The sequence below is a fragment of the Erpetoichthys calabaricus genome, chromosome 14, assembly GCF_900747795.2.
Source record: "Erpetoichthys calabaricus chromosome 14, fErpCal1.3, whole genome shotgun sequence".
Classification (NCBI taxonomy): Eukaryota; Metazoa; Chordata; class Cladistia; order Polypteriformes; family Polypteridae; genus Erpetoichthys; species Erpetoichthys calabaricus.
This window is the reverse complement of record NC_041407.2, coordinates 65,122,081-65,148,366: the sequence shown is the minus strand read 5'-3', so window position 1 is coordinate 65,148,366 and position 26,286 is coordinate 65,122,081. Positions and strand designations below refer to the sequence as shown.

The 26,286-nt window shown below is 41.0% G+C and overlaps 2 protein-coding genes across 3 annotated transcripts in view; both read right to left on the bottom strand.

Moving 5' to 3' along the window:
• The window catches only part of LOC114642148 (nuclear GTPase SLIP-GC-like), a 525,435-nt gene that overhangs the window by 83,070 nt on the left and 416,079 nt on the right, over positions 1 to 26,286 (bottom strand). The window contains exons 2-3 of the mRNA XM_051918820.1: positions 22,160 to 23,060; positions 981 to 1,064 (exon numbers count right to left, since the gene is read on the bottom strand). Of these exons, the coding sequence (XP_051774780.1) occupies positions 981 to 1,064; positions 22,160 to 23,060 (985 nt within the window). The remainder of the gene's footprint in view (positions 1 to 980; positions 1,065 to 22,159; positions 23,061 to 26,286) is intronic.
• The window catches only part of cnr2 (cannabinoid receptor 2), a 437,724-nt gene that overhangs the window by 279,004 nt on the left and 132,434 nt on the right, over positions 1 to 26,286 (bottom strand). The window lies entirely within an intron of this gene.

Below are 26,286 nucleotides of genomic sequence, written 5' to 3'. Positions count from 1 at the left end.
AACCCTAGTAGTGTAATTTCTGTTGTCTAAATGCCCCTCGTATTTTCTCCACTTGCGCTGGAACAGTTGCTCTGTCTTTTCCTTCCAGTCCCTTATATCTCACCCTTTTTAGTCAATCTATTAATTGTAATGTTCTTGACAAGGGCTTTTAGTAAAGAAAGGGACGAAGAAAGAAGGATTTCTTGTTAAAACTTGCCTTGCTTTTATTTGGGAAATTAAAAAAGATCCAGACAATATCAGTTTCAGTAATAGAACAAATATACAAAACCAACAGACAAATGTGCTCTGACTTTGATGTTGTCCTAGACATTTCTCTTTTGAAGATTCGCTTGCTATGAGTTCTGGAAGTCATGTAGTGTGATGCCATCAGCACAATGATATTTAAATCAGCACAGCTTGCCAGACATTGTTCAGGTTTGTAGATACAATTCTAAAACCTTTGCAAGTGCTTTTCTTTTTGACATTTTTATTATTGACATTTTTTGGTTAGCAATTTCTTGACTTTGAGTTTTGATTCTTGTTTTGGTTTTGTCACAAGGCAAGCCTTAATTGGAGGGACAGCACTGGTTGTGGGGTTCTTCTTGTTGCACTTATTTCACTTTTTGTATTTGGTGAATTCAATAAACATTTGATCACAAAATTTTAAATCTTTTTCTTTAACCATCTGCTATGCATAAAAGATGTTAGATTCACTGGTTATGTGAAACTTACAGCTGTGATAATTTTCTTCAATCAAGATAAAGTAAACACAAGCATTTATTGGTTCTTACTGTAACCTCATGTTCACAATCAAGAGCCAAAATCAATTAATTATTCAGCAATATAAAGCAAACATACTGATACAGTAATTTAATAATTTCTAATTTTATGAATGCAGAATGGTTTATTAGCTCAATGCTTAATAATATAAATATAACATAAGTGTAAGTATAACATAAGTATAAATGAAATTATTTTCAGTATTTTATACACCTACTTACAGTGATTCAGAGTTTCATCATTTTCAGAAAGCCGACGCTTTTTGATAGTCGTCAAAGAGTGCGGTTCTTGAAGTTTCTTTTTGCCTTAAATAAACATATTAAAATGACAAAATCTCATGTTAGGAACTTTTTTTTTTCAACTATTGATTCATTTCAGATGTGAGAGGTATTATGAGAACATAAGATAATATAGTGTTCCAGTGATATGCTTTAAACATTTAAAATATGAAAATGAAAAAATAAGACTCTTAAATATGGAGAATTGTTCAATAAAAATGAAACACATTCTAACTTACAGTACACCAAAATATAATGCATATTAATGTTGCAATATGTGTGCCAATTTGAAATGCAATACAATGACATATGTGTTAATTCCTGCCTATCAGAGGCACACTGAAGACGCCTACAGATTTTAAAAAATTAAATAAAAAAAATTAATTACAGCAATGTAAATACATTTATCTTGCTGCCTTCTTGGAATGTATTATACTTCTGTCCAAGAGCATGTGTTAATCACGCCAAAAATAAAAGAAATTAAATCAGTAGTTATGAGCCAGTTAATGGTGTTTTTGTAATGAACCAACTTAAACTTTACAATTGACTCAGGAAGAAGGAAGTTTTATTCCTTTTTGCCAGATAAAGAACTGTATTTGTGTCCAGGGGGAATTTGATTACTTACAGAAGGTCTTTAAATAAATAAATAAATACATAAGATAAGTAAGTAAATAAGTAAATACACACACACACTTTGGTCTGAACACACTCCTGAATGATTATAAAGCAAGAATATTTCAAAAGCAAGAAAAGCTCTGACTTAGCTGTCACATTTGCAGGGTACCAGGCAAGTAAGATGATTTCCAACTCCTAAGCCTCTGTAGCCAATCAGCAAGGGTGAGATAGATATAGTCACCCTACCAAAACGCCCCACAACCACTCAAAGGGCCTCATGTATAAACATTGCATATGCACAAAAATGTTCCGTATGCCCGTTTACATGCTTTCTTCAAGATATATAAAAACTAAACATGCAAGCACATTTTCACGGCAGCCTCAGACCATGCATACACAAGTTTCTGCTTGGTTTGCAAACAGGCGGCACCAAGCATCAAAGCAGTGCCCCTTTCCTTTTTAGATTCACACCTGTGATGTGGGATCTATTAAATACACCAAAATTAATTGCATATCATTTACAAATTTAATTCACTTGATTGTAATCATTCTGTAACAAAATAATGCTGTCCGGAATGGCCAAACTATTCCAACTACCATAGCTGCTTTAGTGTTGTTAAAAGACATCACAAATGGAAGAATTAGAAAAGAGTGTGTATTTATAGATGATGATGACTGGCTTCTAAGTTGATTTCAATTTCCAAGAGCTATCCTCTTGGAGCTGTGTGCCAAAATGGCGCCAGGTAGGGAGACTTTGAGGAATTGTGCTCTACCAGCTCCTTTGCAAGTTCCATCCACCGTTGGATTTTTAGCAACAGGAGCTTTGCAACGTGAACTGACTGACCAATTGGGTATTTCACAATCATCACTGAGTCGCACCATGCTAGTTGTATGGGATAGTATTATCCACTTGTCAACCAGATATATCAGATTTCCTTACACTGTGGTTGAACTGGCAAAAATCAAAGTGCAATTCGCAGCAACGTCTGGTTTTCCAAATGTAATCAGAGCAGTCAACTTCATGTAAATTGTAATTGCAATGGTGCTGGACAAGTTACATCAGCAAGGGATGAACCACCAAAAGAATGAGCTTTGGAATCTATCTGTTGTGTCGCTAGGCGTCAACACTACACTATAAAGGTGCCTTCAGAGAATTAATTTGCTTATGTAAAATATTTATGTGCCGCTCCAAAGTCCACAGAAAGTGTGTCGCATTGTGCAAGCTTGTAGCGAGCTGCACAATGTGGCACACAATCAAGGCTTGCCTACACCTGAAGAAATGTGCAATGATAAACCTGACCCTGACACAAAAAATGTTCAGTTAAATTGGATAGTGTTACAACTTCATTTGAATGTAATGAGCAGAATGTAAAAACAGGTAATCAGATGCAGTATTTATTTTTTAACCAATTCATTTAATTTGTGGTCAATATCACATAGTACAGCCCTTATATTCCTTAGTTCATTGGACACATTTCTTACGAAAATCACTGCTGCATTTTGTGACTCCAGAACCGCGTCCGTCAGCCAGATGTTCGCCCAGGGGTTTCCAAAGTAGAGGTGTGTGCATAGCCAGCGCCCAAAGATGTATTTGGCACAGCAGCACCATCACCGCATAGAGTCGTGTCATTGGCATGGGGGTCAGCATTTGTAATATTGTCTGAAACAGAATAAACAGACAGTGGGCTGCAACTCGCCTGTTCACATCAACTTTGATATCTAACCACTTCTTTTTGATTTTGGGCTCTGTGCAACTTTCTGAACTTGAACTTTTCAGTGTCTCCATATGATGTATCACTCCCATCAATTTCCTTTTGTTGCTTATACTACTGCTTAAGCCAACAATAAGTATGTTTTTCTTTGTCTCCACTTCGCATTTGCTGAAATTCTTTTTTCCACGTGTTTTTCCCATTGTCTTTTAATAAAACACAGAACAAAAGGGGCTATTTATATTGATTTACATATTCAAAAATGCAAAATTAAGGGACTTGGGGTGGGGCTGTAGGTGCATGCATGTGCGTTAAAATTCACGTTGATTGGGAATTTTAAAGGGGAAGTGCATGGAATTTTGCTAATCCACAATTTAATGCATCTGAATTTTTTTTGTGTATGCGCACATTTCCAGTTTTGTCTATATGTAATGTTTTAGTGTAAATTATATACATGAAGCTCAAGGTGTTGACACAGGATGCCTGCTTCATTTGCTAGTGTTCTGCAGTGAGGAATTTGTGTTGTAGCTTGGGTGACAGTATCATTTTCCATTGTGCTGATATTGCGCTATTGAGAACAGTGTCTATTGTGCCCACTGTACTTTATTGACCAACTAGCAAAATACCCGCGCTTCGCAGCGGAGAAGTAGTGTGTTAAAGAGGTTATGAAAAAGTAAAGGAAACATTTTAAAAATAACGTAACATGATTGTCAATGTAATTGTGTTGTCATTGTTATGAGTGTTGCTGTCATATATATATACATATACACATATACACACACATATACACACATATACAGATATATTATATATACATATACACATATATTTTTTATATATATATTTTTATATATATATATATATATATATATATATATATATATATATATATATACACATACATACATACATATACACACATAGATGCACTTACAATAACATAGAAATCAATATAAACAACATTACCATCATTATCATATGAGAATATGAAGTAATATATAAGAAGCACATTTCATATAAATATAAATTATTAAACAGTAAAATCTTCTTGTATAATTTGCTACCGTGGCTTTTCGTTGGTCTGTCCATGATTTTAAATCACATGTAGCTTGCAAACCGTTTCACGTATTGACTTGAAATGTGGTACACATATAATACGTCACGTCTGCTATCCGCTTTATGGGTGATGAATGTATTACTCTTTTTATGTTTATTTTATTTTAGAATCAACTCCTATCTGCGCACACCAGGGCGGCCGTGGGCGGATGCGTATGGTGTATTCACTCCATGTTATCGTGCATTGCGCTGTCACTGGTATTTTGATAAAAGAATTTGAACAATATATAAGAAGCGTATAAATTATGAAACAGTAAAACATTAACATTTAGGAAGTAAACTTACATTGAGTACTACTGCAGTGCCTTCGGGTATACCTCATTTTTTCTTTGCCCATTACATGCTTAAATGTATACATTTTTTGGTGTACCTACCCGAGAACACGCGACATATATCCGACCGTGGGAGAAGCATGGATTTTAAACACGCATTGAGTTCATCTGCTGGTCTCCCTCGTGGAATAACTGGTAATGTTTGACTAAAATCTACAGCGAGTAAAACGACATTACCTCCTTTTTTTTTTTTACGATCTCTGAGATCTTGCTTTTTTCGGTTCAAGGCTTCATAAGCTCTTTTATGTTCAATGTTGTACTTAATAAGTACTAATTATCCCAAACCATGATCTTTGAATGTTGCAAGACTTTCGCCTTGTATGTAGATCGGGGTAATTACATTCATTGCATTCCTAGTCTGAATCACAATCTGATTGTATGGGTGGTTACCTGGCACTGTAGGGTTGCCACCCGTCCTTTAAAATACGGAATCGTGCCGCGTTTGAGAATGAAATTGCGCGTCCCGTTTTGAATCAATACTGGACGGGATTTATCCCGTATTTTTTGTATAATTTTTTTTTTAAAGCAGCGTCTCATGCAAATCATCCCACACGCATTTTATGAAGATGCCTCCTTTCCTACTTTTGATTGGGTAATACTTGATGTCATCGTTAGTTTGATTGGTGTTTTTAACTGTCCAGTGAGGAGGGCGTGTCTTTTAAGTACAGTGTGCAAAGTGTTGGCACTGAGATGTTGCGTCAGCGCCATAGTTGAAGCCCCTAACGTTGCGGTCAGCAAGTCGGCTAACATCCGCCATGTGCCGTCTTTCAGTTGCAAGAAGCAGATCATAGAATGGTTGAAACTGTTGCCCCTAACGTTGCGCCATGGCGTGTGCTTCGTTTATACCTCGTGTCTTGTCATTAAACTTTTATCTCGCGAATATGTTATTGCAATCCGCAGCGGGAGCGTTTCTATAAACTTAATTTAAACTTACGTTTTACACCGTGCTTTGTTTCCCTTATGAACATGCTTGTATGCTTAACTCGCTCCGTTCTCAATTGTTTAATAAATTTTTTGCTCTTCGCTGTTTGCGGCTGTTCCTCCATTTCCCCCTACTTCGTTCTTTTATCTCGCGAATATGTTATTGCAATCCTTAACGGGAGCGTTTCAATAAACTGATTGAAAATAGTTTTGCATTTACCTTTTTAGTAAAAGGTGAGCTTTTAAGCCTGAGAAATCACCCCGTAAATGCACACGTTTAATTGCACATGTGTTAATATGTATGCTCACACAGTATTAAAAGACAGTCAAAAATTAACGTCATTTACCTTCGTTCCCGCGTGTGACTCGTGCTGTAAATGTCTTCCTTGTTTTTAGTTCACGTGATTACGTAGGAGGCGTGATGACGCGATACGTGACTCCGCCTCCTCCATTACAGTGTATGGACAAAAAATATGTTCCAGTTATGACCATTACGCTTTGAATTTCAAAATGAAACCTGCCTAACTTTTGTAAGTAAGCTGTAAGGAATGAGCCTGCCAAATTTCAGCCTTCCACCTACACGGGAAGTTGGAGAATTAGTGATGAGTCAGTCAGTCAGTCAGTCAGTCAGTGAGTGAGTCAGTCAGTGAGGGCTTTGCCTTTTATTATTATAGATGCCCAATACATTGTGTTTCTTTGTAGTATTGGTATTGACTGAAATTTGCACAAGGCACTGGCAGCTCCACTGTGAACATTTGTCCCCTTGCAGTTTTTGCAATGGTTTTTAATGGGAGTAGTTTTTTACTTCCAGTTGTTCTAGTTTATTATTTTGTCATTATTCCTAATTTAGTAAGTTTTGTGTTTCTCAATTGTCAAACAAATTTAAGCATCAGCTTCACAAAACTACATGCAAAATGAAACTTGGCTGTTTCTAATGCCTGTTTGTCTAATGGTTCAGCTTGCTCATCCTGTTTACTGTCTCTGTAGGTTTCTGATCACTTGATACTGATTAAGAACATACAGTCATGGTCAGAATTCCTCTTATACCTACAACTGATGCCCTTGCCCCACCTCTGGGCACTGATTGGTATTTGATTTTATTTGGCTTTGGCGTGATTACCATTTGGTCATTAAAAGAAGTGTAATGTGCTAAAGCAGTAAACCATGAAAAGACAACTAGATGATGCCAGTGTTCTTTTTAAAAACAGGATTGAAGTATACAAAAATGTTTCTTTCTCAGAAAAATATAATTATATTACCCTGTGAGCATTACTTACTACTATGCAATGTAATTGTCATCGTATGTAATCATTTGACATTTTTATGCATTATAGAACATACTTGAAAATGTGTTTATGAATGTGAATCATTTATATTAACTACTAGCAAAATACCCGCGCTTCGCAGCGGCGAAGTACTGCTTTAAAATTTTTATTGAGAAGAAAAGTAAACCTTTTTAAACTGACGGAAAATATACCAATAACTATTTGTTAAGGATCTCTTTGTATACCACGTTGTCAGTTTGGCCCTCCAGTTGTAATATGACCAAGCTGTGCGCTGAGCTTACTCTTGAGCATGCAACGTATAGTTAGCCATGTGAAAAGCAATCTTGCCTCAAATCAATGCCAACCTTTTGAAGGGTTTGTCCCTGAGACTTATTAATTGTCATTGCAAAGCAGAGCCTTACTGGAAATTGGAGACGTTTGAATTGAAATGGGAGATCAGAGGGTATAAGGAGATGCGAGGAATAAAAACTCTCTCCCCTGAGCCACCGCCAGTAAAAATAGTTGCCTCAATTAGGTTCTTTTGCAGACACGTGACCTGAAGTCTCATGCATTTCAAAGTTTCGGTGGCTGTAAGTTTCTCAGTAACATTATTGGTGCCCCAACCTTCAAAATTAGATTATGCTATGGAGTGCCTGGAGGATTCAGAGTGTGGAGAAACTCTACCGTATAGTGCACCGCATCTCCACTTCTACAACTGATTCCATGTGAATACCGTGGCGAAGCAAGGAAGGGAATGAAGAGACCAGAGTGACGGACGGCCTTATATAGGTGGGCAGCCAACTACGTGGGAGGCGTAGGGATGGGGGACCCAACGCCGCCTCACACGGCGACTGAGCTGCAGGCTATGGACGTATATATGTACGTAAGTAGCATTCAGTTAGCGTTGGGAACCCGCGTACCAAATTTCTTGAAGATGGGCCCATAAGTAACAAAGACCATTGGAAAGTTCAATATGGCGGCCGACAGTGGCGTCATACCACCGAAATAAGTATGTACATCGGTTTCGGTTAGCGCAGGGAAGCCGCCTACCAAATTTTGTGAAGATGGGGCCATAAATAAGAAAGTTTAACATGACGGACGTTGTTGACCGTTATGACCGTTACGCGTAGAATTTCGAAATGAAACCTGCTTAACTTTCATAAGTAAGCTATAAGTAATGAGCCTGCCAAATTTCAGCCTTCTACCTACACGAGAAGTTAGAGAATTAGTGATGAGTGAGTCAGTGAGGACATTGCCTTTTATTAGTATAGATACAGTGGGTACGGAAAGTATTCAGACCCCCTTCAATTTTTCACTCTTTGTCATATTGCAGCCATTTGCTAAAATCATTTAAATTAATTTTTTTCCTCATTAATGTACACACAGCACCCCATATTGACAGACAAAAAAAAGAATTTTTGAAATTGTTGCAGATTTATTAAAAAAGAAAAACTGAAATATCACATGGTCCTAAGTACTCAGACCCTTTGCTCAGTATTTAGTAGAAGCACCCTTTTGAGCTAATACAGCCATGAGTCTTCTTGGGAAAGATGCAACAAGTTTTTCACACCTGGATTTGGGGATCCTCTGCCATTCCTCCTTGCAGATCCTCTCCAGTTCTGTCAGGTTGGATGGTAAACGTTGGTGGACAGCCATTTTTAGGTCTCTGTAGAGATGCTCAATTGGGTTTAAGTCAGGGCTCTGGCTGGGCCATTCAAGAACAGTCACAGAGTTGTTGTAAAGCCACTCCTTCGTTATTTTAGCTGTGTGCTTAGGGTCATTGTCTTGTTAGAAGGTAAACCTTCGGCCCAGTCTGAGGTCCTTAGCACTCTGGAGAAGGTTTTTGTCCAGGATATCCCTGTACTTGGCCGCATTCATCTTTCCCTCGATTGCAACCAGTCGTCCTGTCCCTGCAGCTGAAAAACACCCCCACAGCATGATGCTGCCACCGCCATGCTTCACTGTGGGGACTGTATTGGACAAGTGATGAGCAGTGCCTGGTTGTCTCCACACATACCGCTTAGAATTAAGGCCAAAAAGTTCTATCTTGGTCTCATCAGACCAGAGAATCTTATTTCTCACCATCTCAGAGTCCTTCAGGTGTCTTTTAGCAAACTCCATGCAGGCTGTCATGTGTCTTGCACTGAGGTATGTGTGGAGATAACCAGGCACTGCTCATCACTTGTCCAATACAGTCCCCACAGTGAAGCATGACGGTGGCAGCATCATGCTGTGGGGCTGTTTTTCAGCTGCAGGGACAGGACAACTGGTTGCAATCGAGGGAAAGATGAATGCGGCCAAGTACAGGGATATCCTGGACAAAAACTTTCTCCAGAGTGCTAAGGACCTCAGACTGGGCTGAAGGTTTACCTTCCAACAAGACAATGACCCTAAGCACACAGCTAAAATAACGAAGGAGTGGCTTCAAAACAACTCTGTGACTGTTCTTGAATGGCCCAGCCAGAGCCCTGACTTAAACCCAATTGAGCATCTCTGGTGAGACCTAAAAATGGCTGTCCACCAACGTTTACCATCCAACCTGACAGAACTGGAGAAGATCTGCAAGGAGGAATGGCAGAGGATCCTCAAATCCAGGTGTGAAAAACTTGTTGCATCTTTCCCAAGAAGACTCATGGCTGTATTAGCTCAAAAGGGTGTTTCTACTAAATACTGAGCAAAGGGTCTGAATACTTAGGACCATGTGATATTTCAGTTTTTCTTTTTTAATAAATCTGCAACAATTTCAAAAATTCTTTTTTTTGTCTGTCAATATGGGGTGCTGTGTATACATTAATGAGGGAAAAAAATAATTTAAATGATTTTAGCAAATGGCTGCAATATAACAAAGAGTGAAAAATTGAAGGGGGTCTGAATACTTTCCATACCCACTGTATAGACACAATTTTTCAATGTTAATTTAGATTTGCTACAAATCAGAACTCTGTATTTGTATCAGAGTCTAAAAATGAGTGGCATTATTGACTTAGAAAAATAACTACTGGTCAGAAAGTATTTCATTTTTGAATACATAATGTTTTGCATTCAAAACATTCATTCATGATTTAATCCACTACATCCAGCAGAGCCTAAACCAACTCAAGCACAAAAATGTTACTTCTCAAACAAGACAAAAATCATAGAGTAAAATGAAGGAAAAAGGCAAATCTTGAGCCATAGATCAAAAAAAAATAGCCACTTTCAAAGCAGGTAGCAACAGAGAACAAAGATAAAAAAAAATGTTTACGCTTGCCGTGAATGGAATATGAGTAGGTGATTCAATGTAAAAAGAATGAGTTCATCTCCATATTATAATATTAATATGCCAGTGTGAATTTGTACTTGCACATTTTACAGAAATCTACATTTCCGGCAGTGTTGACTCCAGACCAGTTACACTTTGTATATCATTGGGATTTTTCACAATATTTTAATTGTTATAAATTTTGTCAACTTGGTGGTGAACTTTATGAATCCAAAACTTTGCATTTCTGGAGTTCCTGTCTGATCCAAAGTCTTGGGTTCAAATCAGACATTAGGGCTTTCTTATTTAATTCAGGGTCATATTTTGAAGTATCTGGTTATTGAGCTTTACTCACATATCATAGTTACTTCAAAGCGAATAGCCAACAGACTGTACACCAGACTGTATAAGAATAAAGTTTGCAATCTTTGGGGATAAATGTATTTTAGTATTTATATTGTTTGACTTTTTCTTCATTGTTGTATTTTTGGCATTTTAGACTAACATTTTTGGTCTCTTAATACTTAATGTTTTATCGCTAATCTAAATATACTTAATGATTTTCTAGTTTTAAAATTATTTTAGTTTTTTATTTAGTTTTAATTTTATTTTTAATTTTCTAATTTCAGTTTTTGTTTAGTTTTTCACTTTGTTTTAGTTTTTATTTGATTGTAGTTTTTCAGTAAGTAACTTTTAGTCACATTTTATTACTTTTGTGTAGTACTCACCAAGAATGTTCACACTGACACAGTTTTCTTTATAGATATTAAATATTACAGTATATCATTCACGTTGAACCGACTTAATCCAAACAATTTTACTGTCTGTGACAGAACTCCAGATTCTCCTGATAATGTGACCTTTCAAGGCTTCCAGTATAATCAAAAAATGCAGACTCAAATAGCAAGTGTTCCCTGATGTGATTTATTACTTTAGCCTGCAACAATTTTAAGCAAATAGTTAATTTCAAAAACAGTTTTTTTTACCCTTTGCAAGCAGTAAGATCACTGCACACAGATATTCTTATTTTGTACTCTGTCACGCAAGAGCGCATGGGAAGCAGTTTAAGGACCCGACACGCACCGCGACAAGTCATGCCAGGGGACAAAGACAGCGTACTAACCTCTCTCTTCTTATTTCCTCAGAAAGAACGAGGCACCGCTGCCATAATACCACCCGAACGATCCAAAGAGCCACAGCACTTCCGGGTTCCTTTCTTCCCTCTGGTCCCGTTTGATGATGTTAGCCACACATCCAGCACCACAGTTTTCCCAGCATCCCACAGTTTAATTTCTGGTCCAACCTCATAAATTGTCCGTCTACTTATCCTTCTGTGTCTTTGAGTTGTGGAAACTATTGACCTTGAATTTTTGTGGTACAGTATACGGGGCTAAAGCCCGAAGATGTCGGAAGGGCAGGATTTGAACACAGTCCTTACTACTTTGACGAACGAGCTCCAGACGGTCCAGATGGACCAGGCCACCACCAAGACAAAGCTCGCTGAAACTAAGAGGCGGTGGCGAAAGCGGTGAAGTCGGAGCCCACACGGCCACCACCACCTCCGATCATCCCTCTCACAGAAGCAGACGATCTTGAGTCATGTCTGACTGTCTTTGAGAGGTTGGTGACTTGTAATCCATGGCCAGCGGGCCTATCACGATCTTACCAAGGAGGAAGCAGCCCAATATGACCTCCTGAGGGCCAAACTTTACAAACACTATGGCGTGACCTCTGGCCAGCATGCGAGGGTATGGCGGCAGTGTAAATTCAACCCCAATCTCCCAGCAAGAGCCCAGGTGTTTGAGTTTTGGGACAAGCTCGGGCGCTGGCTACGGCCAGATATTAACCAGGCCTGCCAGATGGTCAAGCTGGTGGCCTGCGAGGGGTTGATCCACACTATGCTGGACTACCTCGCCCAGCAGGTCTGGAGACACACCTTTAAAGACATGAACGGTCTTCTGGAGGTCCTGGAGCGACAACTGGCAGTGAACCAACTCGGGGGTTTCTGAGAAGCCTGCTCGCAGGATCCGACAGGGACGTGTTGCCACCCCTCAACCCACCCATCGCATTGTGGAGGCTCCGGCTAAACCAAGAGACCAGGTGCCCGCCCCGCCACACTGTTTCAAGTGCAGCGAGGTGGGACATATACTTCCCACCTGTCCCCTCAACGTAGAGCCAATGGACTGCAGCTATGCAAGGGGAGAGAAATATTGTGCTCTGTCGAACCCTCTGGCGGTCACAAATATGGGAGTGGTGTTATTAAATGGGCACTCGGTTGTGGCATTGTTTGACTCCGGGAGCAACATTACCATTGTTGCTCGCTGTTATGTTCTACCACGATAGCGGCTCGCTCAACGAACGAGCATAACTTGTGTACATGGGGAGACCAGATCATACAGGTCCGCAAAGTGTTTTATAACCTGGGAATGGAGTCTTAAACAACTGCTTGTTGGTGTGCTGCCCAAGCTCCCCTATCCGGTTATATTGGGACAAGACTGGTCGAAAAGTAAACGCGGTAGAGCTGTCAACACTCCTATACCTACGCTGGGTCTGATTATGGAGGGTCAAGGGCCCCTCCTAGCTGCTCCCACACCGTGCTCCTCAGCAACTAATGACAGACGTGGACGGCCCGGGGGAACTCTCTTTGGTGACGGACCTCGACCGGGTGAGGTTCTGGGGCAGGTGAGTGCTGCTCCAGACTGGATACCTGATCCACTCACCGGCATAGATTATCAGTTTCGGTCTACGCCGGCATCATTTAAAAGAGAACAGTGGAATGATGATTCCCTGAAGTTTGCCTGGAATGCCATTGTGTTCGCAGACGACATATCGTCGCTAGATTCCACACCACCGGGACCCTACTTTGTTTAGGATAATGAACTGTTGTATCGAGTTGTGGAACAAGAAGGTGAGGTAGAGAAGTTGCTGTTAGTTCCGCGGACCTACCAGCGGGAGGTTTGCGAACTAGCGCATGCCCACCTTTTAGGCACCCATCTTGGGTCCGAGAAAACATTTGAGAGAGTAAAGCTCCAATTTTATTGGCCCGGGATCAATGAGGAAGTCTGGCGTTTCTGTCAGTCTTGCCCAGTCTGTCAGCCACGTCAGATACCCAGGAAGGACCAGGCTCCTCTAGTCCCAATTCCCCTTATAGATGTTCTCTTTGAGCGGATCGGCGTCGATCTGGTAGGACCCCTAGAACCTTCGGTACGAGGCCATAAGTACATCTTGATCATGGTAGATTACACAACTCGTTACCTGGGCATACCTAAAGAAGTCCTTACGCACCAAGGTACGCCCTTTACTTCGGATACTTTCAGGGAGGTGGCCAAATTACTTTGTATTAAGCATCTCAAAACCTCCATCTATCACCCGCAGACGGATGGACTGGTGGAAAGATTTAACCAGACACTTAAACAGATGCTCAACAAGGTAGTCATTGTGGACGGTAGGAACTGGGACCAACTTTTACCCCTAGTCCTTTTCGCTTACTGGGAGGTGCCATAAACCTCCACAGGGTTTTCCCCTTTTGAGCTTCTGTATGGACATCAACCCCAGGGCATTTTGGATGTGCTAAAAGAAGGGTGGGAAGGGGAGGCACTTCCCTCCACTAACATCTTAGAATATATTGCGCAGTTATGCGATAGATTAGATAAAATTCGGCCTCTGCTTAAAGAACACATGTCTGGAGCTCAAACAGCACAAGCCCAGAATTACAATCGAAACTCCTCCCTGCGCGAATTTCAGCCGGGAGATCGTGTACTGGTGTTTGTGCCCACCTCTCACTCGAAATTGCTGGCCCATTGGCAGGGTTCATACGAGGTTAAAGAGAGAAAGGGGCTCGTCAATTATTTGGTAAACCAACCAAACTGCCGACCAAGCGAGAGGGTGTATCATATTAACTTATTGAAGCCGTGGAAAGTTAGGGACGAACGCCCTCTTTCCGGCCCCAACCTCTCCCTTTTTTCCAAAACACACACTTAACCTCGGCTACAATTTGATTTCCCATCAGCGACAGGAGCTTGAAAGTGCGACCCTGTCTGTTCTAGAGGTGGTCAGTGAAGCACCAGGCCGGAACTCGCTGATTCAGCACGACATTGTGACGGACCTAGGGGTGGTGCTGAGGTGGAGCTAGAGGTTCAACGAATGTTGGACATGGGCATTATTGGGGAAAGCCACAGCCCATGGTCCAAACCTATTGTCCTAGTGTCAATGCCAGACGGCTCATGGAGATTCTGTAACGACTTCAGACATCTTAATCAGGTCTCAAAATTTGATGCCTATCCCATGTCCTAAGTTGACGAGCTCCTCGAGAGGTTGGGAACGGCCCATTATTTGACTACTTTTGACATGATGAAGGGTTATTGGCAAATTCCCTTAACACCATCTGCTAGAGAGAAAACGGCATTTAGCACCCCTAGTGGACACTGGCAGTACAAGGTAGTTCCATTTAGGCTGCACGGGGCATCGGGAACTTTCCAACGTCTGGTAGACAGAGTGCTACAGCCCCACCAGTCCTATTGTGCCTCCTACCTCGATGACGTGGTCATCTTTTCCGGCACCTAGGCGGAACATGTATTGCAGGTTTATACTGTCGTCCTGATGCTAGCGAAAGCTGAGCTGCGCATCAGCCCCTGGAAATGCTACTTCGGCTTGAACGAAGCCAAATATTTTGGCTACCTGGTAGGAGGAGGGTTCGTGAAACCACAGTGCTCCAAAATAAAATATATACTGGAATGGCCCCGTCCAATAGTCAAAAAACAGATGCAAGACTTCTTAGGGTTAGCAAGCTACTACCGCCGGTTTGTACCTTGGTTCTCTGAGAGGGCTGCCCCCTTGACAGATTTGACAAAGAAAAGGGCCCCTTTGCATGTGGTGTGAAACGAATTAATGGAACGGGCATTCAGTGACTTAAAAATGGCCCACACAACGGCACCTGTTTTGAGAACACCTAATTTTTCACTTCCCTTTCTCCTCCAGACCAATGCTTTGGACACAGGTCTTGATGCCGCGCTGAGCCAAAGCGTCGAAGATGTCGAACACCCCATAATTTACCTGAGCCAGAAACTGTTGGACCGGAGATAAGGTATGCAGCGGTGGAAAAGGAAGCCTTGGCCATCAAGTGGGCAGTAACTCACCTGCGGTACTACGTGCTGGGCCAGGAGTTCACCCTGGTGACGGACCATGCCACCCTCCAGTGGATGGCTCTTCAAAGAGACTCGAATCATCGGGTTACCAGGTGGTTTTTGGACCTGCAGCCGTATAAGTTCACCATCAGTTATCGTCGCGGTAACCTCCAAGCCAACGCTGATGCACTGTCACGGGTTCACGACCTCTCGGTTCAGGTCGCCTGACCCGATGGGTTTGGGCTGAAGGGGGGGAGGGGGGTCATGTAACGCACGAGTGCATGGGGAGCAGTTTAAGGACCCGACACACACCGTGACAAGTCATGCCAGGGGACAACGGCAGCATACTAACCTCTCCCTTCTTATTTCCTTAGAGAGAACGAGGCACCGCTGCCGTAATACCGCCCAGACGATCCAAAGAGCCGCAGCACTTCCGGGTTCCTTTCTTCCCTCTGGTCCCTGTTTGATGACATCAGCCACCCATCCATCACCACAGATTTCCCAGCATGCCACAGTTTAATTTCCGGTCCGACCCCATAAATTGTCCGTCTACCTATCCTTCTGTGTCTTTGAGTTGTGGAAACTATTGACCTTGAAATTTTGTGTTACAGAATACGGGGCTAAAAACCCCAAATCTTTATGAGCATTTCTGTCTTTTATTACAACTCATATTTGATATTTCCTAATACTGACTATATGTCATTGACTCATTTTGAAACTTTGAAAGTCTGTTTTTAATGACATGTTTTGTTTTACATTTTGTTAATGGGAATAACACTGCCTCATACAATACTGTTTTGTATTTATGAATTTTCTATTTATTTGTATTTTGTCCTTTTCTTCAGAATAGTATTTTTCTTTTTTGTATATCTTGGTCTTTCTTTATAATAATATTTTGTTTTTTGCCATTTTATATTGCTTGGCCTTATCTTTTTAATAGTAGTATGTATGTTAGCTTTTTATGTTGCCTGATCTTTATCTTTATTGAATTTTCATTTCTTATTCCAGGTAAATAATTATTTTGTGTAAACATTAATTAATTAATGTTGCTTTTGGTAATTGAAACCAAACTAACTGCATTTTATTTAGGTAACAATGGTCACAGTCAGTGATTGTTAGCTTTTTTACCACAAAGTAGAATCCTGAAAAACAAAAACTTGTTTCAAACATACATGTGCACTTCCATAAATAATTGTGTTCTAAAAAATTTAATAAGCACAAAACTTGTTAACATTCTTGATATTTCTCCTGTGAAGTCACCTAGTGGTAAGTAATTTACATATGATGTTAATAGACATTATGAAGCCTCCAATACAAGTTCAAAAGCCGAAAAATGTACAAATAATCCCTGGTCTTGCAAAAAAAAAATCACAGTCTCATTCATTAATCATCTTGGATTTATTTCCCATTGCTCATATTTTGAATAGCAGTTATGTCTAAACTATCTCTTAAGAAAAACATTATCCTGTATTCAATAAAGATGCAAAAATAAAACACTCACAGAGTACTTTGCTGATCTCTTAAACCACTCTCCCTCCATGCCAAGCACCTTCAAACATACTGTACCTCACCTTTGTAATGCTCATTATTAGGTTATTGATGTGATCAAAAAACTGACCAACAATAAATTAAAAAGTCTAAGATCTATGGGGGAGAGTATGGGGTTCTGAGGGCCGTTATAAGGGCTATTCAGTCCCTGTTTAATCAGAGTGAGAGCTGTGTCTGCAAACTCGGAAATACAACAGCACCATTTCTAGTGAGTGTGAGACTCCACCAGGGCTGTGCTTTGTCTCCTATCCTGTTTGTGATTTTCATGGACAGGATATCAAGGCACATGGAGGGGAGGGTGTCCTGTTCGGTGATCTTAGAATCACGTTACTGCTTTTTACAGATGACATGGCCCTGTTTGCTTCATCGGGCTGCAAACTCCAGCACTCATTGGGACAGTTTTCTACTGAGTGTGAAGCGGCAGGTATGAGGATCAACACCTCTAATTCTGAGGTCATGGTCCTCAGTAGGAAAAAGGTGGACTGTCCTCTCCGAGTTGAAGGTGAGTTACTGCCTCAGGTGGAGGAGTTTAACACTTCAGGGTCTTGTTCACGATTGAGCAGAAAAGGGATGGTGAGATTAATAGATAGATTGGGGAAGCGAGCATAGTTATGCGATCGCTATACCGATCTGTAGTGGGGAAAAAGGATCTGAGTCAAGAGCGAGACTATCGATTTACCAGTCGATCTATGTTCACACCCTCACTTATGGTCATGAGCATTGAGTAATGACCAAAAGAATGAGATCGCGGGTACAATCAGCTGAAATTAGCTTTCTCCACAGAGTAGCTAGGTCCTCCCTTAAAGACAGCATGAGAAGTGCTGCCATCCTGGAGAGTCTCAGAGTAGAACCGCTGACCCTTCACATTGAGAGGAGCCAATTGAGGTGGTTTGGGCATCTGATACTGATGCCTTCTGGACGCCTCCCATGACCAGCCAGGACGAGACCCCAGGGAAGACCCAGAGCTCTCTGTGAGGATTATATCTCCCAGATGGCCTGGGATTGCCTTGGGATCCGACAGTATGAGTTGGCAAGTGTGGCTGGGGAAAAGGACGTTTAGGCCTCACTGCTAAGACTTCTGCCCCTTCAATCTGGCTTTGGCTAAGTGGTGGAAAATGAATGAATGAGTTAACATGTTATTTTCAAGATGTACAGTTAGGTCCATAAATATTTGGACAGAGACAACTTTTTTCTAATTTTGGTTCTGTACATTACCACAATGAATTTGAAATGAAACAACAATGAAGTGCAGACTTTCAGCTTTAATTCAGTGGGGTGAACAAAACAATTGCATAAAAATGTGAGGCAACTAAAACATTTTTTGAACACAATCCCTTCATTTCAGGGGCTCAAAAGTAATTGGACAATTGACTCAAAGGCTATTTCATGGGCAGGTGTGGACAAGTCCATCGTTATGTCATTATCAATTAAGCAGATAAAAGGCCTGGAGTTGATTTGAGGTGTGGTGCTTGCATGTGGAAGATTTTGCTGTGAACAGACAACATGCGGTCAAAGAAGCTCTCCATGCAGGTGAAAGAAGCCATCCTTAAGCTGCGAAAACAGAAAAAACCCATCTGAGAAATTGCTACAATATTACGAGTGGCAAAATCTACAGTTTGGTACATCCTGAGAAAGAAAGCAAGCACTGGTGAACTCAGCAACGCAAAAAGACCTGGACGTCCACGGAAGACAACAGTGGTGGATGATCGCAGAATCATTTCCATGGTGAAGAGAAACCCCTTCACAACAGCCAACCAAGTGAACAACACTCTCCAGGGGGTAGGCGTATCGATATCCAAGTCTACCATAAAGAGAAGACTGCATGAAAGTAAATACAAAGGGTGCACTGCAAGGTGCAAGCCACTCATAAGCCTCAAGAATAGAAAGGCTAGATTGGACTTTGCTAAAGAACATCTAAAAAAAGCCAGCATAGTTCTGGAAAAACATTCTTTGGACAGATGAAACCAAGATCAACCTCTACCAGAATGATGGCAAGAAAAAAGTATGGAGAAGGTGTGGAACAGCTCATTATCCAAAGCATACCACATCATCTGTAAAACACGGTGGAGACAGTGAGATGGCTTGGGCGTGCATGGCTGCCAGTGGCACTGGGACACTAGTGTTTATTGATGATGTGACACAGGACAGAAGCAGCTGAATGAATTCTGAGGTGTTCAGAGACATACTGTCTGCTCAAATCCCGCTAAATGCAATCCAATTGATTGGGTGGCGTTTCATGATACAGATGGACCCAAAACACAAAGCCAAAGCAACCCAGGAGTTTATTAAAGCAAAGAAGTGGAAAACTCTTGAATGGCCAAGTCAGTCACCTGATCTTAACCCAATTGAGCATGCATTTCACTTGTTGAAGACTAAACTTCAGACAGAAAGGCCCACAAACAGCAACTGAAAGCCACTGCAGTAAAGGCCTGGCAGAGCATTAAAAAGGAGGAAACCCAGCATCTGGTGATGTCCATGAGTTCAAGACTTCAGGCTGTCATTGCCAGCAAAGGGTTTTCAACTAAGTATTAGAAATGAACATTTTATTTCCAGTTATTTAATTTGTCCAATTACATTTGAGCCCCTGAAATAAAGAGATTGTGTTAAAAAAATGCTTTAGTTGCCTCAAATTTTTATGCAATCGTTTTGTTCACCCCACTGAATTAAAGCTGAAAGTCTGCACTTCAGTTGTTTCATTTAAAATTCATTGTGGTAATGTACAGAACCAAAATTAGAAAAAAGTTGTCTCTGTCCAAATATTTATGGATCTAACTGTAAGTTGCATTTATGTCAATTGCATTTTAATGACATATTATGTATTCATTGTTCCTTTTGTTTTCCGGTATTCTATGTTTTGTTAATTTAGATAATCTATTAATTTTTAAACTGGGTTGAGACTACAGATTAGGTAATTGCCCTCAGGTGCTGTCATTATGCTTTTAACAGTACCTGAGACCTATAATAACCACCTACTAAGGTGCAGTGGCATAATCTTTGTGTATGTACTTCTACTCCCTCTTACTTTACTCTTTTTTTGTCTAGCAATCTTATGATAATTTTGTTTTGAACTTATTGTTTTTAGGTACGTTTGCAAATATTATGAAAAGTAACTACTGCGATAGCCATATTTTTCTGTCTGTCTGGATGAAACAATTAGCCATAGGGACTAATTTTCTTGCAATTGGGCATACTTATTATTCAAAGAAATTTGTCAAGAAAATTCAATTATTATTGAGATATCTCGATCTAATCATGCTTTTTAAAGTTTTAAAATTTTAAAATCTCCCCTTGAAAAGCACTGGTGAATCTCTGTACTTTTAACAGAGAAATATTCTGTTAGACTTCAATTAAAAGTTAGTTTACTGTTTCAATTTCACCTTGACAGTGCTTATAATAACTTGTCTCCCACTGTATGCTTTAAGGATCCTAGGTAAGGCAAGAATGTCTGCAGTCCAACCTTTTTTGCCCTCTTCATAATGAAATTCATAGGCTTACTTCTCAGCGAAATCACAATGCTGTGATCTGACAAAAACATTACACAGGTATTTTTTGAGGGCAAACACATGCTGTCTATCAGCATGTTTTAAAGACTGGATGATGAGAATGCAAGAGAATCCTTGGGCCCTTTCTGTTTCCATAGTAATGTTCATTCAAGGAAAACATCCTAGTCTTCTCCAGAATGATGTTATAGTGTCATCTTTCTTTTCCTGCTTCACCAACTTTAATTTAAGTGGTGCCATTTCTACAGTATGTGCCTAGCTCCAGTTTCATTGCTTTGTTAGGAAGTGTTGTTGTGGTAAGTAGTGTTTATCAATTTAAACCTGGAATTATTCAGACTTGACATTGACAATATCAGACAATATGAGATCAGCAATGTGGGCCTGTAGATTGACATTCTCAACATTTATTTGTTCCATGAGCAGGTTGGTCATCATCTCCTAAAACAAGGACTCTGATTCATCAGCATCATCAGCAGGCTTCGATGGCTTCTTAGGCAACTCAATGGCATCTGATGGTATTCTACGGACTTACTGTGTTGTTCTGTACTTTGACTGGGTAAATGAAGTTTTCAAACCCTGAGACATGTTAGTTAGCAGTGAGAGGTTAAAAAGCATAGGCTTGATAGAGAACAAACTCAAAGAAAATTTAATTGCTTTTCAAACAACACATAAGTACTTTCCTTCTATAAGTTGCTCACTGCTTTGGTGTATCTTATTAAATTATGTCATATAAGACTTGCACGTCACATTGATTACCAGCTCTAGACTTGTTGTGGATTGAAGTACCTGCCTGAAGATGGACTGATGTGCATCAAATTCCACATTAATACAATGGATACAACTTTTTCAGAAAATGATTGAATGGATATTATTTTCAGCCCTGAAATAGCACTCATGCTTGATTAACTGTTGTCACATTCTTCTGCATTATTTATAATTAACTGTATAATGATATAACTAATAAAGTTATTGGTACTCGTATCTAATGGCTTTACATCCTGTGGCAAGTCACTGTGTGTTTGCAGTTTGCACATTCTCCAGGGCTGTTTCTTAGTTTTTCTGTGGATACTATTTTTTTGCCATACATTACAAAAAACAACTTGGTTAGACACCCTAAACTGGCTAAAGGCAAGCATGAGTATGGTAGTGTGTTAGGTTTGTCATAGGTAATCACTTTATCCAAAGTTATTTTTGCCTTATCCTCAACTTTGAATTCTTGCAGCCTTGAAGTGGACTAAATGGATTTGACAATGTTATACATTTTTATGCTGGTGCTAATGTTTTCTTTTATCTTTTCAGGATTTCAAAACAAAGCATAGTGTATATATATTTTGCACAATCCAAAAAATATGTGGCTTTTCTGGTGTGATGTTTATCTGTTTGAATGTGCTAGTATTTGTGTCAGTGTATTGATGGCACACATAACTCTTGAACAAAACAAATAAACATAATCAAATTTGGCATGCTTATTGCAACTGAAAAGTTCTAGAATTTAATTTAAGCAAAATTTGTCTACAGAAGTTTAGAATTCACAAACATATTTTCTACATTTTTACATGTAATGACCCTAAAAATCTCTTTTAAAAATATTCAAAATAAAATATGTAGACATTTTGTTCATATTTTGTTTTTCAGTCTGACATCAGTTTTATATTTGGATTAGTGCCACAAGCCCTAATCTTTTAAATGCCCACCCTTCCTGTATGTAATTGCTGAAATGATTAACCCCTCATAACTGACTTTGTCCCCTACCTGGCCGTTGCAATGGGAGTTTACTTTGGGCATCAACTTCTTCAGCAGGTAAGGAGTTCAAACTGTCATTAGAATGAAACCGAGAAACAACTTGAGCTTGCTCTGAGGGTCGGGGTGTGGTGTTTCCAATGCAAGTGGCTTTCTTTCCAGAGAACAGAACACTATCATAATTTTGTAAGGAAGCTGGGCTCATAGGAACATCGCCAGTTAACACAGAATGTTTGTGAGAAATATCTTTTGTGTTTCTGAAAGAACTGAAGGATGACTCTGCAATTGTGATTGCTGTTTCAAGATCTTTAGGCTGTGACATCTGCAGCTGGTCCTGGATTTCTTTTGGTAAAATATTCAGAAACTGTTTCAGTACAGTTTTGTTTAATAATTGTATTTTTTCTGTTTCCATAGGTTTAAGCCACTGAATTGCTAAGTCCTTTAGCTTCAAAGCAGCAAAGCGAGGTGACTCACCAGGTAGCAACTTCAGTGAAAGAAATTGCTGTCTGTATGAATCAGATGTTGCCCTGTAGTGTTGTAGAATGGCTTCTTTGATTTTTCTATAACACTGTCTGCCAGAATCATCCAAGGCATTATAGGCCAACTGAGCTTCACCATGTAGAAGTGGAGCTAACTTTTGGGGCCATGTCTCCTTTGGCCAGCTATAACTCTGTGCAAATTGCTCAAATTTATTCAGGAAGGTCTCAGGGTCATCCTGAGTATTCATCTTAAATAAAGAAGTTTCCATTAGGTAGGTCAACTTTTCAAATTCTTTCATGTGAGTAATATCTCTTAACTTCTGTCGCTCTGCTTCTTCCTGTTGTGCACTGATCAAATTTTCAAGCATTTTTTTGAGATCATTTGTCTCCATTGCTTTAGAATTTCCTTCAGCTCTTGTACCTCCACCTAAAATCTTGAAAAGAGATATCTTAGATGAGCTGCCATGAATTACATTTGAATAGGTACAGAAAATAAATCCTAATTTATGAACAAAATTAAAGGTTTAATTTCAAAATATAGTGTTAGTGTTAATGAAAATAAGTTAATGTAATACATCTTCATTAAATTATTGATTATTTGAAACATTTTGCCACACTGGTATTTTAACATTTATAACTGGGGGGGGGGGCTTGGTCACAATAGAATTTCTAGAATAAAACAAATACTCCTTGTTAACAAGTATTTATTTTGTACATAGGAACATAAACATAAACAACTTCAAACATTAAAAACAATACATTTTATGGTAGTTACAAAGTAAAAAAATAATGTGGTAAATGTTGCTGTTTTTCAGAAACTAGCTTCTAAAATATGGGCTCTGTATTTGATACATACTAAATGGTATCATTTTCAAGTTCAAGGCAAAGTCTTGCTTTTGTTCTGATGGCTGTAATAGATGAGAAACAGCACGGCCCCCAGGCCTGTGTCCGAATCGTCCGTCTGCTGGATGAAAGGCAAAGAAAAGTTAGGTGCCATCAAAATAGGTGCGGACGTAAGGGCCTGCTTCAAGTCACTAAATGCAGCGCCTGTCTTCTCAGTCCATACCACAATGTTTAGGGCCCTCTTCTTTGTCAAATCAGTCAAAGGCGCTGCTCTCTCCGAGAACCGGGGCACAAATCGGTGGTAGTACCCCGTTAACCCGAGAAAAGCTTGGACCTGCCGCTTGGTTCGCAGATGGGGCCATTTCAAAATGGCATCTACTTTGGAGCACTGTGGCCTTACGGTATCCCGACCCGCCAGGTATCCTAAATATTTGGCTTCGCTCAATCCAAAGAAGCATTTCTTGGGATTAGTCCGGAGCCCAGCTTCCTCCAGCGTCCGCAATACCGCTCGGACATGCTGTAGGTGTTCCCTCCAGGTGCTGGAATAGATGACCACGTCATCCAGGTAGGCAGCACTGTATGAGTTATCAGGCCGGAGCACTTTGTCCACCAGACGCTGGAATGTTGCTGGAGCCCCATGTAACCCAAATAGAAGAACACAATACTGCCAGTGTCCGCTAGGGGTGCTAAACGCGGTTTTAACCTTCGTGGAGTCCGTTAAAGGAACCTGCCAGTACCCCTTTGTCATGTCCAGTGTGGTCAAATATTGAGCCTGCCCAAGCCTCTCGAGGAGGTCGTCCACTCATGGCATTGGGTAGGCATCGAATTGGGAGACTTGATTGAGCCGACGGAAGTCATTGCAAAACCTCCATCTCCCGTCAGGCTTAGCGACCAACACATTGGGACTGGACCAGGGACTATGACTTTCCTCGATCACACCTAGTTCCAGCATGTGCTTGATCTCAAGCTCCACTTCAGCCCTTTTTGCCTCGGGGAGACTATACGGGTGTTCTCACACAATAACCCCGGGCTCTGTCACAATGTTGGGCTCAACCAGAGAGGTCCTTCCAGGGTTTTCACTTACTACCTCCCGGACAGACTGGATAACTGTTTCCAGCTCCCGCCGTTGTCTGGGACTTAAATCCGCACCGAAGTTAAGGCTAGCCGTGTGAGCAAAGAGTGAGCGGGGCTGGCTGGAGGAGGAATTGGGATCCCTCTCCTTCCACAGTTTCAGCAGGTTCACATGATAAACCCACTCCCTCGGCCGACGATTGGGTTGACTCACCAAATAGTCGACAAGTCCTTTCCTCTCCTTAACTTCGTAGGGGCCTTGCCAATGGGCAAGCAATTTAGAGTGGGAGGTAGGCACTAGGACCATGACACAATCTCCCAGGCGGAACTCCCGGAGAGACGTGCCACGGTCGTAATATCGGACCTGTGCTGCTTGGGCCTCTTCCATGTAACTTTTAAGGAGGGACCGAATTTTTCCAAATCTATCACGTAATTGCGCGATATACTACAGTATGTTTGTAGAGGGAAGAGCCTCTTCTTCCCATCCTTCTTTTAGGATATCTAATATGCCCCAAGGCTGTCGCCCATACAATAATTCAAAAGGGGAGAACCCCGTGGAGGCTTGTGGGACTTCCCGATAGGCAAAAAGGACGAGGGGGAGGAGCTGATCCCAGTTCCTTCCATCCTCGCTGACCACCTTACGCAGCATTTGTTTGAGAGTTTGGTTGAACCTCTCTACCAAACTGTTGGTTTGAGGATGATACACTGCGGTCTTTAAATGCTTTATTTTCAGTAACTTGGCAGTCTCCTTGAACGTCTCCAAGGTGAAAGGTGTCCCCAAGACTTCCTTGGGGATACCCATGCTTACAAAGACCCCTAGTAATTCACATGCAATGGCTTTAGAAGTGGCTGAGCGCAACGGAACAGCTTCAGGGTATTTGGTAGCATAATCCACGAGGACTAGGATGTACTTGTGTCCTCGGGCTGAGGGCTCTAGAGGTCCGACTAAATCGACCCCAATTCTATGGAAGGGAATATCAATCAGGGGAATAGGAATGAGAGGAGCACGATCCTTTCTAGGAATTTGTCGCAATTGACACTCTGGGCAGAAAGTGCAAAAGCAACGAACCTCCTCATTGATTCCTGGCCAGTAGAAACGGAGCTTGATCCGCTCCAGGGTTTTGTTGCTAACTCACAAACCTGCCGCCGGAAGGTCCACGGGATTAGCAGTAGCCTTCTCTCCTGCCCGTCATGCTCAGCTACGCAATACAGAAGGTCATTTTCTAACACAAAGTGAGGACCCTGTGGCATCGACTGGTTAGTGCGCTGGCCGTTGACTAGGACCACTGCATTTTTTGCAATCTTCAGGGAATTATCACTCCACTGCTCCCTTTTAAAAGAAGCTGGCATCTCTCTATTGGAATCGCAAAAGGGAGAGAGGGTCTGGGCCAACCTCAAGGGGCATGGTTTCCTCCTGTTCCGTCTCGGCGCTGGTGGATGACGTATCAGCATACGACGGCCCGGGAGTTGCCACGTCACTCAGGGCGGCCGCTTCGTCTCTCTCTGCCGGCTGATTACACGGCGTGGAGGCAGCTTGAGACGGCTCATTCCCGTCCATAACTAGGCCCAAGTTAACCCCAGTAATGGTATGTGTCTCACCACTTTTAAAATTAGACCAGTCCCGCCCTAGTATCACTGGGTGTGGAAGATCTGGGAGGACTGCCACGGTTAATTTCTGAACTGATCCTCCGTAACTGATGACACAAGCGGCGGACCTGTACCAGCGGATTTCTCCGTGGACACAGG